The 13,313-nt window shown below is 45.6% G+C and overlaps 2 protein-coding genes across 2 annotated transcripts in view; both read left to right on the top strand.

The window, feature by feature from the left end:
• c18h10orf90 (chromosome 18 C10orf90 homolog) overlaps positions 1-524 on the top strand; it is a 12,850-nt gene extending 12,326 nt beyond the window's left edge. The window contains exon 5 of the mRNA XM_060037232.1: positions 433-524. Within this exon, the coding sequence (XP_059893215.1) occupies positions 433-524 (92 nt within the window). The remainder of the gene's footprint in view (positions 1-432) is intronic.
• abcc3 (ATP-binding cassette, sub-family C (CFTR/MRP), member 3) overlaps positions 470-13,313 on the top strand; it is a 52,084-nt gene continuing 39,240 nt past the window's right edge. Inside the window, exons 1-2 of the mRNA XM_060037178.1 lie at positions 470-757; positions 12,036-12,212. Of these exons, the coding sequence (XP_059893161.1) occupies positions 722-757; positions 12,036-12,212 (213 nt within the window). The 5' untranslated portion in view covers positions 470-721. The remainder of the gene's footprint in view (positions 758-12,035; positions 12,213-13,313) is intronic.

A 13,313-nucleotide genomic window follows, 5' to 3' on the forward strand; every position in this document is an offset into this window, starting at 1 on the left:
GATGTGTTTAGATGTTTTTTGGGACTGGAACAATCGGGGTATTGGGTTTGAAACAGTGTTTGAAACCGGTCCTCAAGTTAGAACAGGTTCCCTCTCCATCCACCCCCCCCCCCCCCCCCCCCCCCCCCATGTGGGTTTCCATAAGGCTCACCATGACTCAGCTCGTTTTATAGACAATGAAAGATAGGCTCAGTCAGGGTTGTCGAGTCACGTTTCCCCCCCCATGTGCTCAGCAGAAGGAGTCAAAGAAGGAAGAGACGCGTGACTTCCGCTTTCTCATTGGGCAGCATCCGGCGCGTATCCACATTTTCTGCCGAGTCACGTCACGTGTGAACTCTCCTCCTCGCTCGACGCTTGTATGTGTGTGTGTACGTGTGCACGTGCGCACGCGTGCGCATGCACCTCATATTATGCGCGTGCCCGCGCCGAAAGGCGGGACCGAGGGGGGGCGGCGCTCTCATGACAACCTCCGGGTGGCGGTTACGCTCACACAACAACGGAAGAGCGCAGCGGGAGTGAAGTAAAAGCTCCGCGGCCTCTCCCTCCTCACACACCCGGGCAGCGACGGCGTCCCATGTGCCTCGGCAGTACCGGAGCACCGCCCCATGTACACGTTGTTCTCACTGTGAAGGAACACGGTCCGCTGCGAGAAACCAGGAGCCCCGGGCTGTAAGGAGGAGGAGAAGGTCTCTCACCGGGCTTATAGATCGTTTATAACGACATGGAGGACCTGTGTGGACCGGAGCTCCCGTTCTGGGTGAGTCCCCGCTCCCCCGCACTTGCTAACCTCGTGTTGTTACACGACTGACCCTGCCTCGAATGACAATAGCGATCTTATCTGCCGCGATCGAGTCTGTCTCTCTCTGTCTCTCTCCCGAGAGTGTGTGCCACTCGTTCGGCAAGGTATAAATGTGCGCGCGTGTGTGTGTGTGTGTGTGTGTGTGTGTGTGTGTGTGTGTGTGTGTGTGTGTGTGTGTGTGTGTGTGTGTGTGAGAGAGACCGAATACATGAGTTCCAGCATAAACGTCTAATTAGAGCCTTTGTTAGCCGACTACATTAACTACAACAGTGTCTGTAGACGATATTTGGGCTGAAAGAATCACTGTGCGTCTCAATTCTACTGAAGAAGCCTGCGAGAAGCCTACTATCTTCACTTAATAAATCATACTCCTGTTAACAGCCGGTTTGAGGATGAGGTGGATGGGTTATATCGAGGTCACGACCAGGGCAAACCGGGTCTGCTGTCCGCACTGTACTCACGATGATCCGGGATCTTCCAGATTGAATGAATGTTATTAGAAGGAGCCACTGCAACGTGTTCTAAGTAGGCCTACTTATTATATTCTTGTCGTGTCATATAGTTCTTTAATGAGTTCAGTTGAGATGACTTAAAACGGTTTGTGTTTTAAATCCACTACAGAGGCACAGTCCCCTTGTGAGCCCAAATGCCACAGAGTTTGAATGGTTTATTGGAATCACAGCCCAGATAAAACCACTGCGGTCCCAGTGCTGTCATTTTGTAATTGAACAACAGAAATAATCGCATTCTCAACATATTTTCATGCAGAAACATGTTTACCATTCCCGCTTAATTGACAGTGTTGTAGTCTACACACAACTGTGTTGTAGGCCACACAACACTTCAATTCTATGCCAGAATATTATTACATGTGAAACGTTACAAGGTATTGTTTGACAAATAATTTAACAGTTGACGTAATTAACTGTCAACTGCAGGGCATTAATTGAGACTAATCATCATTTTTTTATTTTTCTAAAGAAACATAGTCTAGTGGATAGTTCTAAAGAGTTTCTAAACTTTTATCCTTGAGTCGTTTTGTGAACAACATCCAACAGCCATTACCTGAGTTCACACCAAAAGATGCATTTGCTGCCCGAACGCGTTGTCGCCGAAGTTTTGCGGCGCAGCAAATCAAGTTTTGCTGCGCAGCAAAGGTTTTGACGCGCAGCAAAAGTTTTGACGCGCAGCAAAAGTTTTGCTGCGCCGCAGTTTTGCAACGCGGGAAGTTTCGCGGCACGGCAAGTTTTGCCCGCGGTGCTTCTGAATTCATTCACAACCATGGCCGACATTACGAGCATTGCATGTCTTTACCTGTTGTGGAAGAGGGAGAGACGTCGGAATGCCCGTCGTTTATGGGTTCATGAGACCATTCGGAGCCTGGAAGGCTGGTGCTGCCTGGCACCCAAATGGGTTTTGTTTGGGGTTGTTATTCTAGCCCTTTAGCATACTCATAGTTTAGTTTAACTGTAAACACAACTACACTACAAAATGCTGATTTGTGGTTTTTTTCGAGTTACTAAATAAATGTAACGGTAGTGAACTCTAGGTCACTCCAAGGGAGTAACACTGATTGGCTTACGGCATGTCACTCAGTGGCAACGCCTCAGTGGCAACGCTGTTGAACGCTGATTGGCTGTCATCACGCGTTCGCTGCCGAAAAGTTGAAATATTTCAACTCGAGCAGCATTTGACGCGCCGCAAAATACGTGAACGCGCCCGCCGGCAGCGGGCACGGGCGTGCTGCGCTGCAAATCAGATTTTGCCGCGGCGCAAATCAAATTTTGCTGCGGCAGCAAAGCAGCAACGCGTCTCTACATTCACTTTGAATGGGATCGTGCTGCGCGTCAACTTTTTGCATCTTTTGGTGTGAACGCAGGTTTTGACCCATTGGGTCCTTGACTGTGAATGCTGTTGGTTGCGAGGTAGTCTCGCAAAGCCAGACCAAACTACAGCAAGTAGAATGCGAGGTACAAGCAGGGAGGCTGAGAGAGAATGGGCACGCCGCACTACAGAAGGGCTTCATAGATTCAGACACAATCCAACAATCCCAAATTCAGTGAGGGCAATTCTTAACATGCTTGGTCGTTTTCCCGCAACCTTGTATGACCCGTTACCTGAGGCATTCCCGTCTGATTATTCCCGACAGCCTTTTAAACAGCATCAGGGATCATCCTATCTATTTGTGTTATGTATCTAACGCAAGCAGTGAATGAATGTTGTATAGTGGTTCTACTAACCATGCCATTCACACTGTGTTCCCCTGCACACCCAGGTTTGACAATGGCAAACAAAATACAGAGATGGTGTTTGATTAGGAATTCTACGACCACGCCCGCAAAACCTCTATACAGACCGGTATCGCATTTTAGTAGGGCAAAGGAAGCACTCTGACTCATGGATTTAGGGTTCAGCATCTGATGCTTAGGCGGATGTTAAAGATGGTAAGGAAGGTCTCAGCTCAATGGCTGTTGAAGTGAGCAGTATTACAACAATAATATTAGATATTGTAAAACACATTACACATGCTACACATGACCCCATGCCAACATGGACCAGGTTTTAATCTGTTGCTAGAGGCTGTTTCTATTTCATAATCGAAAGTACCTCTAGTCATCAGTTATAACGGTTATTTAAGAGATTGGTACAGAAAAATAAGTATTGTAACGTATAATTATCTTTATGTTTAACATAAGATAATATCGAACCAAATGCCTGCAAAAGATATTTACAATATTTTACATTTTAGTCTTTGTGGGTTGATCTGGCCGCCCCCGTTAGGATAACCACACAAAATCTGGTTTTCTGGTGGTGGTTTACCATTATTTTCCAAGGTAGTACATGCTGGTAAACCAAATCTCAGAACTTCAAATCGCTGATGTCAATATCTGATAGAGTTCCTGTCAGGAAGCCTGGATTGTTGTGTCTTATGAGTTGTATTCTTTATGATTGATATGGATTATTTATTAATTACTTCCTTCACATGGTCCTGCTCTGTCCGTTCTCTACAGTCCTGAGAGGGAAGAGTTAGCAGGCGTGACCGGGTGAAGGCCTTGACCACGATGACGTAGTCTGAGTACACTGTTTAGTTTTTTTTGTTAAACTACAATTTGATCAACTTGACGACTTTCAGGCAACCAATGAATCACTTGCTGTGTAAATTATGGCATTCCTTTTTCTTCCAGTGAATTCTATATTTTATATTGTTTAGATTGAAATAGATAATCGGTATACAACCTACTCTACAAATGGCAGGTCATTATGCGAGCTGAACCACTGCTGGTATAGTTGATGTGAGGAGTGAGACTAGTGTGCGTCCAATAATACAGTTTTTTTGTCAAACTACCTACCTACATAGGTAACGATAATCAGCACAGTCTCTCTACATGCTCTAAATTGTTGGCAAATATGTACAGTCAAAGTTTAGACCCTATACATTCAAATGAAGGGCATAATTCAAACGATAACACGGCTAACGATACAATACCTGAGTTATGTTCTCATAACTCACCTTTGTTTCAGCTCATTTTCCTTATAGCAAGCCACGGTGGGGGTTGTCGTTCTAGAATGTTATCCCTTCATGCTCTCGTGATTTCACATCTGAGACAGATGTGCATGTATTCCATCACCACAGACCACTCTCTGTTCCAACAGTGTTAGTACTTATTTTATGTTGACAACGGGAGAAGTGTCCTTCAAAGATTTACGCACTTCAACATTAGTTCCTTTTTAGTGACGCTTTAAATTGTGCACATGAAGAGAACCAAAGTCCTTCGTACTTCTTGTTAACCGGTGGGATTTGGAGTTCATAAATACATTAAATAATTTCTTCATGTATCATTCAGTAACAGTTAATAGTATGTGCATGTGTGCTACTGTGCGTGGCGTGCACGCATGCAAAACATGTGCGCATCCATGTATGTGTGTGTGTGTGTGTGTGAGTGTGTGTGTGTGTTAGTGTGTCAAACCTGTCCTGTGACATCAGCGGGGGTCTTTTTGGTTGCCATAGAGACAAAGTCACTCTAATGGGGCAAACATGGGCCCTCTATGGGGCCATGGGGGTCACAGTCCCTTGACGGCGGCTACACCATGCAATTCAACATGTGACAGGGACAGCCTTGGTCAAATAAGCCCCCCCTATATTGCGACTTACTCCAATTTACAAGGAAAATTGGGTCAGTTGTAGTAGTAGTATAGTAGTAGTAGTAATAGTAGTGGTAGTGGTATTGGTAGTAGTAGTAGTAGTGGTAGTAGTAGTAGTAGTAGTAATAGTGGCACCTGACCTACTGCATTCCAAAGTCACCTGAGATGCTTTGAATATTGCAGCATTGTAGCGCAACAGTAAAACTGATGACTGATGTTTCCTTTGTCCAGACGGCATCTTGGCCCGTAAAAGAAAGATCTCTTGGTTCTGTAATGTAGCACTTGAAGCAGTTTCCTTATTGGACAAATTGTTTGTGCTCGCATGATTCGTGCACTGTTTAGGTTGTCTCTTCATGTTTTTGAATGCACATACTTGTAAGTCGTGGACCGAAGCGTCATCCAGATCAATGTAGTGTAATGATTACACAAGTTGGAGACTGTCATGGTTACGAGGCACAGAGTGCCCCTGCATTTACCAAGAACACGCACTCAGAAAGGCAGTCTTCTGTTAAAACTCTCTGCATTCTTTGGAACTTGCATGCGTTGCATGTGTTAGCGTCTTTGGATGCAATTGTATCCTCATGGAATTAAAATAGAATCTTATAGTAACACCCGGTTATAAAGTCTGAACAAACAGCATTGAAAAGATATGCCCGTGTCTGATTGCATACTCAACATTTCCATAAACTTCTATGACCCTCGGCTAGACTGTTTGGAATCGTTTGAATCGTAAGCATATTGTGATATTCATTGATATCATGTAAAATCCCTCACAATTATCGACCTAAGACATTTTCCACATGACACAGCCCTAAGCAAAACCATCGTTTATGTTCAAAATGATTCTCCACAGACTAAATTTAGAGACCAAAGACATTGTTATGGAGGTGATTGATCCGTGCGGATGGGTGTATTATGTTTGGACGCTCATGTTGAACCAAAGTGGTGTTGAAACCGGCCCTGGTGCTGATACGGCCAATACAGTATGTTGTTCTTCTGGTGCTGTGTGTAGCAGTGGTTTGGGGCTGTAAGAATTGCCATATGGCGTGGAAAAGAGGAAGTCAATTCTAGTTCTTTCATGATCCAGGACGAAAGATGAAGGCCGCGTTTGTGTTGTTTTAGGCCCATTGTTTCGTCTCCAGTGTTCTTTGCACACGGGGGGCGTGCCCAGTGCCCTTTGCTCACACTGGACGGCGCCGCCGTGCCACAACCTACACCTCAAGTGAGATTAATGGACTGGTGGTTTCCGTCGAAGATGGTCTTTCCTTTTCACTACTAAGAATAACCGCCTGGTTACTACTTACTTACTACTCATACTGGTACGGGACGACTGTGTCCATGGTGATATGACCTGCCCTGAAGCAGGCGTATCCTGCCCAGGATAAACAGGTTCTATTCCCTGGAGTGAAACACTGCTAGGGCCGGCAGAAATTCAGGAAGCTGAAGTTTCGAAACACACGCATTTTCGCCTCAGAATAACACGTGGTGCTGGCCACCTCTGACAAGCTTTCACATGACCTCTGACCTCTGCCCCCCCTCTTAGTTTCAGTTGAATAAGAACAAGGAATTAGGTTTTTGGTTTCATCCGTTTTCCAGTTCTCCTTGCGGTGAGCTCCCCTGCAGACGGATGGCGCAAGTCTTTAACTCAGAGCTCTACATGGTGCTCTACACTTCCTCTGTTTTATTATTTTATTCATCTTTTGTTGGGCGACGTTTTACGAGTCCAACGATATGGTCACTGTAGTGTATAAGTGTACTAATCCCCAGGAAAAAACTTTAACCTCACGTCCACCTACGAGTAGAAGGCGACGGTAGATCCGGTCGCTCCTCTGAGATCAACGCCCACACCGCTTATCTCTGCCAGAACGGAGCCAAGATGGTCGACCGGCAGCATTAACATACTTTCAATATTCAATACTTGGCACATCGCGCTTGGATAAACCGTTCTTTAACCCACGTAACTTGCCACAGAATCCTCAATGGAACCCTCCTCCTCACTGTGGAATGCAACTCTGTCTTCAGCGGATTTATCAGCGTTTTTTGAATCCCTGACCCTTATTGCACTGGGTTTTTGGGTGCATTTCGAATACAAAATTAACTCAATAAACAACCTTGAAAAGAAATCATTGAGCTCGGCATGCCCCAATGTGGCAGGGTGAGAGATGTGCCACAACCTGGTGCCCCCTGCCACAACCTGGTGTTCTGCTTCCAGGGTCCTGTCACAGTGCATACAGGCCAGCCTCCTACATCTACATTTTACATATCGGGCATTTAGCAGCGACTTAGGCCCCGTCCAACAGGCGAAAAAAACCTTTCTCCCCTCCGTTTTCCTTCGGAGCGTTTCAGGAATATCTCTGTACAGACGGACCCATTGCTAAAACACATTGAGCTGTAGAAACGCTGTAGTCCATATTCAAGGCGCTGGTTCTCGTCAAAAAAAAGTGGAGCACATCCAGCCAAAATCGGTTCCGTGTGGACGGGGCCTTACAATAAGCACATTTGTCAGAAGACGGAGAACCCAGGGCCGGAGTCCAAGGGCCTGGATCCCTGGGCTCCTCACACGGTGTCTGCCAGGGGCTGGTTGGCAGCACGGGCGGATCTCCCCCAAGGGGGATGCTAACGACCGTCTTATTGCTCTGAATGTAATCACGGCGTCCCATCACCAGCCGCCTCCCTCTCAACCCCCCCCGCCCCCCTGGTTCCTCACTAAACGAGTAGCATTAGCATAGCACTGGGGGCCATTTGGAACCCAAGAAAAAGTGCATTGATGGGTTGAAATGTCCGAAGCGAGAGGAAATCAAAGCTTGGATTACCTTCCCTGCGTCGTCTTGAGATTGTGGAAAAAGGGATTAATTGCAGGTTTTTCCCATTAGCGTGCGCACAAAAGCACTCTGCCCATCTCCTGTAACTGGGTCATGGTTGAGTTATGTCAGGACATTTTAAATTGATTTGGGATTACGCAAACTGCTTCTGACGCCACCTTCCTGTCACAGTTGACTTACCGCCCCCACCCTACCTACCACCCGACCCCTAGGCCTAAAAAAAAAAAAATTTGGTTCCTGTTGGTTGTCAGTTGAGGTCATGGGTAGGTAGGGAATTTTTTTTATTTTTTTATTTTATTTTTTCCAGCGGCAGCGAATGATAGGTAGGTTGTTTTCATTTAAAAACGAGAAAATTCGCTCATCCTTGTACAGAATGAAGAGGTGCTGTACCAAAACGTAATTATAGTTTACATCAAAAATATATATATATATGTATATATATATATTTTTTTATAAAGCTCATAAAATAATTTGGGTCGCACATAAATTGACAGGGTCGGTCGGAAACTGGAACCAAACAAAATTTTTTTTTAGGCCCTATCATCTCGCCCCCACCCTGTTGATACTCCAGCCCCCATACTGTTGCTGTCCTCAGGCAATTAGGATTTTGAATATGTTAATTCGGCCAGTGGCTAGTTATTGTTGTTTACATGGTGCCACCGGTTGGGTGTGCTTCCATCCGGTTATCTTTCATTCTTGGCAGATTTTCTAGGCGGGGTCTTTTTGCTTGGCTGGTCTCCAAACCACAATCCCCCCCCCCCGCGCTAATAAATCAGCTGAGGAATCACAATACTTGGCATTAACAGCCATAGCAAGAATTTTTGTAAATCTATCCCTGACTCACAGCACGTCGAACATGTCCGATGCCTAGAGGTTAACCAGAATATTTATTCTGATAAAAGCCTTTATCGGGGAAGGACATTAGGTCTATTTGCTGACAGTCATGAGTCAAAGCAGTTTGACTTATGACTCCTGTTTTTCCCTCACCTAAAAGTGCCGTGTAACATTGTGCGAGCTTAGCACATAAAGCCCTTAACACCAGATGTAAGTCAACATTAATGCATTCCCAAAGCCTCAAGTGCCTCGTTCATGATATTGATATAATCAAATGCCCTTTAACTCTTTCAGGGCGCCTTTCATCTGAGACATGCAACACAAACACCAGTATACAAAACAATGAATAGCCTGCTCTATCATTTGGCGGGTATTATTTTCTGTTATCGGGTGAAGGAGAATTAAGCAGGCTTTATCGGTGCCTCAGATCTTACTAAGGTGACCATGACGAAGGAAAATATGAACTGAACGCCAGAAAAACAAACACTTCTTTAACGTGGCTCGAAAACGCTTTACTTCAGTAACCTCATTGGTAAATGGTAAATGGTCTGCATTTATATGGCGCTTTATCTGTAACCAGTGGCCACCCAAAGCGCTTTACAATATTGCCACACAATCACCCATTCATACACACATTCATACACCGACAGCGGAGTCAGCCATGCAAGGCGACAGCCAGCTCGTCGGGAGCAGTTAGGGTTAGGTTCCTTGCTCAGGGACACCTCGACACACACTAGGAGGAGCCGGGGATCGAACTAGCAACCTTGCGGTTACCAGCCAACCCGCTCTACCTCCTGAGCTAGTGCCGCCACTAGCCGTCATTGGTTGATTGTGCTTTGAAGGAACACACCTCTTAACCTCACAGTATATTCTTCTTATTAAAGTCTTATAATAAGGTGGCATGCGGCCGCCTTATTATAAGACGTGTGGTGGCATCTGGTTCAGGAGCTAGAGCGAATTAGGGTTGCTAACTCGATCCCCGGCTCCTCCTAGCTGAGCGTCGAGGTGTCCCTGAGCGAGGCACCTCACCTGGACTGCTCCTGACGAGCTGGCAGTCGCCCTGCGTCGCTCACATCGCCTTCGGTGTGTGATTGTGTGTATTAATGGGTGAATGTGAGGCGATATTGTAAAGCACTTTCAGGGGCCACTGGTTAGAAAAGCGCTGTATTAATGCAGTCTATATACCATTATTGTCTTACTAGTGAAGGATGTGTCAGAGGGAACACAGCATTATATCCATCCCTTCCTTAAGCTTATAGGAAACGGGATAGCATGGCCACAGCTGTTAGCAGAAGATAGACCCACTGTGGACACATGATGATGACTGATGATGGGAATATGCAATGTCATGTCGCCATTGACAGACAGAAAGCTAATTTTGGTATTCAATGATTTAAATACAAATATTTGTATTCATATTAAAAATGACCTCAAATGAAAAGAAAAATTGGGATAAAGCTGTTTTGAAATGCTCTGCCCTGCTAAATATTTGATGTCAAATGAGCTGCCAGCTGCCTTACGTACCAGGTGGCTTGTAATCAACACACTCACACACACACTCACACTCACTCACACTGCTTACAACACACACATGGACACACACACACTCCTAACTTCCAACACACACACAAACTGCTTACAACACACACACGGACACACACACACACACACACACACACACACACACACACACACACACACACACACACACACACTGCTAATATCAAACACATACAACAACACAAATACACACACACACACACACACACACACACACACACACACACACACACACACACACACACACACACCACACTCCTCCCCTTGGCCGGAGGTCTCAAGGCCTCGTGGCCCACGTGTCTGAATGAGCAGAGAGGGGGCTCTGGCCGCGGCTGCTGACAGCTGTGTTTATCTTCCAGGGTGCATGTGGGTCGGCCTGTGTCTGCACTCGTTGATGCGACTCCAAGTCAACCACGCCCCCCCCCCACATACACACACACAAACACACACACACACATGCACGCACACACACACACACAGCAGTACCGACCACTCAGCATGACTCTGACCTGCCTTATCTCGCGGCCCTTTCTTGACTCGTTCATATAAGCTCCCGCACACACAAGCACGCGCATGCATGCACGCGCACACACACACACACACACACACACACACACACACACACACACGGTGTGCACGCATGCACACACACACACAAATGCATACTGCTTACAACACACGGACACACTCCAATCATCATGTGCAGACACAAACATACATATAACGCACAAGCGCACACACACACATTGACAATTGATGTACAGATGCGTTGTTAATCTGCCACAGCCAAACGGAGCCTGGTAAAGGGCTCTTCTCTGATAGTGTGCTATCGGTTGTTGGTTGTCTGTTGTCTGTGTTTCCATCAACGCGCTCTATTGTGCGACGATGACTTCTGTTTCCTTGGGACCGCGGTGGAGCCTGTTCAATTCGTACTATCAGAGCCGGCTTATCTTCAGCCACTTTTTATTGACAAAGCAAACCGCATGTTTGGAGATACAACACTGGCCCCAGCGCAGCCGCTATCTCAGTCCGGTGCGATTGGTGTCAGGGCTGCAACGATAGTCCTGCGTTGTATGCAGACCCACTGTTGTTGTCCATCTACCTGTTGCTTGGGGCGTTTTATTGTATGACATGTATAGTCTAATCCTGGTCAAAGCATGTTCTATTCTATTCAGTTATATTAACATAGAAGTGTATTAACTGTGATATTAAGTGTATTTGCTATGTGAACAAAAAAAGTATGTAGTATGTGTATAATTATGCGTCCATTAAATGTTTATTGTATTCATTATACTCTTAACTAGCAGATGCCTTCACACACACTAGAATGCTGCTTCCTACATTTAAGGCATTCAGTATAAAGGGTTTTTTAAATTAACTTAAGGATCCCTGCTGATGTCATATAAAGGGAATGCTGTTTCCTGCTGATACACAGGCCTCTCTAAACACCCTTTGGCTGAGGTAAACACAACAGATTAAGAAGTACACACACATTCCTGATTAAGGAAAGCCTCTGCCTCATGCCTTCAGTGTGAGGCTTTTGTTGTGTGAGAACTTTTTTTTATTTTTAACTTAAGGTTTATTTTAATAGAGACGGATACAGAAACATAGGTACGCTTGCGATAGTCGTCTGATGTTTGCATCATAGTTGTACTAGCCAAAGCGGATTTACGCCACTTGTCCCTAGTGGGGCTTTTGGTTTAAAATATAAAAACAGATTAACATTATTAAAAAGTAAGAAAATGGAAATAGAAATGAAATAAAATAGTAAAGAAAAGAAGACATACAGAGAGTTTTACCGTGCGTCCGGTGTTTACTTCACTCCCCCATCGGTAAACCCTGACTCACCCCCCCCCCCCCCCTCTCTCTCTCTGCAGGTGGCCAACCAGACGATCCACACAGACAGACCGGACCTTCCGGCCTGCTTTCAGCTCACCGTGCTGTCATGGCTGCCCTGCATCTACCTGTGGGCCGTCACCCCCCTCTACATCTTCTACCTCAAGCGCAACAACAAAGGCTACATCATGATGTCCGTCCTCAACCGCTTCAAGACGGTAAGGTGTAGGGCTGCACCTTGTTGGAGACAGAATCGTATCGGGATATTTTGACTTTCAGCAAAACTTATTGCGGTGCAACCCAATTCGAGTGAGCCTGTCTAGATTTAAGACAGTCGCCAAATTATTTTCTAACAAAAAGTATATATATAATAAAATATTTTTATTTTCATTTGGTTGTCTGATCATAAACTGATCTACATGATCAGATATTGTTGGTGGATCAGTGTGCATCCAGAGCCTTCATGTCGCTCCCTAGGAACAGACTCTTGTGTATCCAAGAACCCTTTAAACACAGTAAATTATGTTTAATCTGAGAGATTTCCCTTGTATATCAGTCATGGAAAATGAGAACAGTACATGCTGTTGTTTTTTTATACATATATTTTCCTCACATCAAGCGATACAAATTTTGCACATGCGCGTATCGCGACTTCGATCCGAAACCGATACATCGTGCAGCCCTAGAAAGGAGGGCTGATGAGTCTTCGGCCGCATTCCAATATAAACTCCCCTCCGCTCGCTTCCTCTCCCCCCCCCCCCCCCCCCGCTCCCTGCTTCACTCCTGCACCGGGTTAGGTCCATGTTTATTCAGGAGATGTTTGCGTGGTACGACCTCAAAGGCCAGGCTTCCTCTCGCTCAGCACGGCCATGTTTACACTGCCTGCCTCTAGGCAACAGTGTATCCAGGCCTCCAGCACCTGCCCTGGAAACCCCCCCCAAAACAACCCTTTTTGGGGGGGGTTTGACTGTAATAAACAGTCTCAATGTGTTTCCCTACTTATGGGGAAAACGCAGAAAACAAATAAGGGTTATCTCCCCTCTGTGTGTATTCTATTTTAGTGTCTTTTAGTGGTGCTAGGAGGAGATTTAAGAGCTATCATCTCAGTGCAATTTGTTAGAAACGTTGACAGATGAGAGATAGTTGAATTCTCTGTGAGAAAAGATGCTTAGATTTTAGACCACGCCCGCCCAACTATTTTCTGCCCAATCAGGACATCTGTTCCCTGATTGTTTTGGGGACGCTCCTCTGTCAATCACAATACTCAAATCGTTCCTACAGCACCTTTTTAAATAAAGTGCTTTGACTTCCATGTGTCT

This window comes from Gadus macrocephalus, chromosome 18 (genome assembly GCF_031168955.1).
Source record: "Gadus macrocephalus chromosome 18, ASM3116895v1".
NCBI lineage: Eukaryota > Metazoa > Chordata > Actinopteri > Gadiformes > Gadidae > Gadus > Gadus macrocephalus.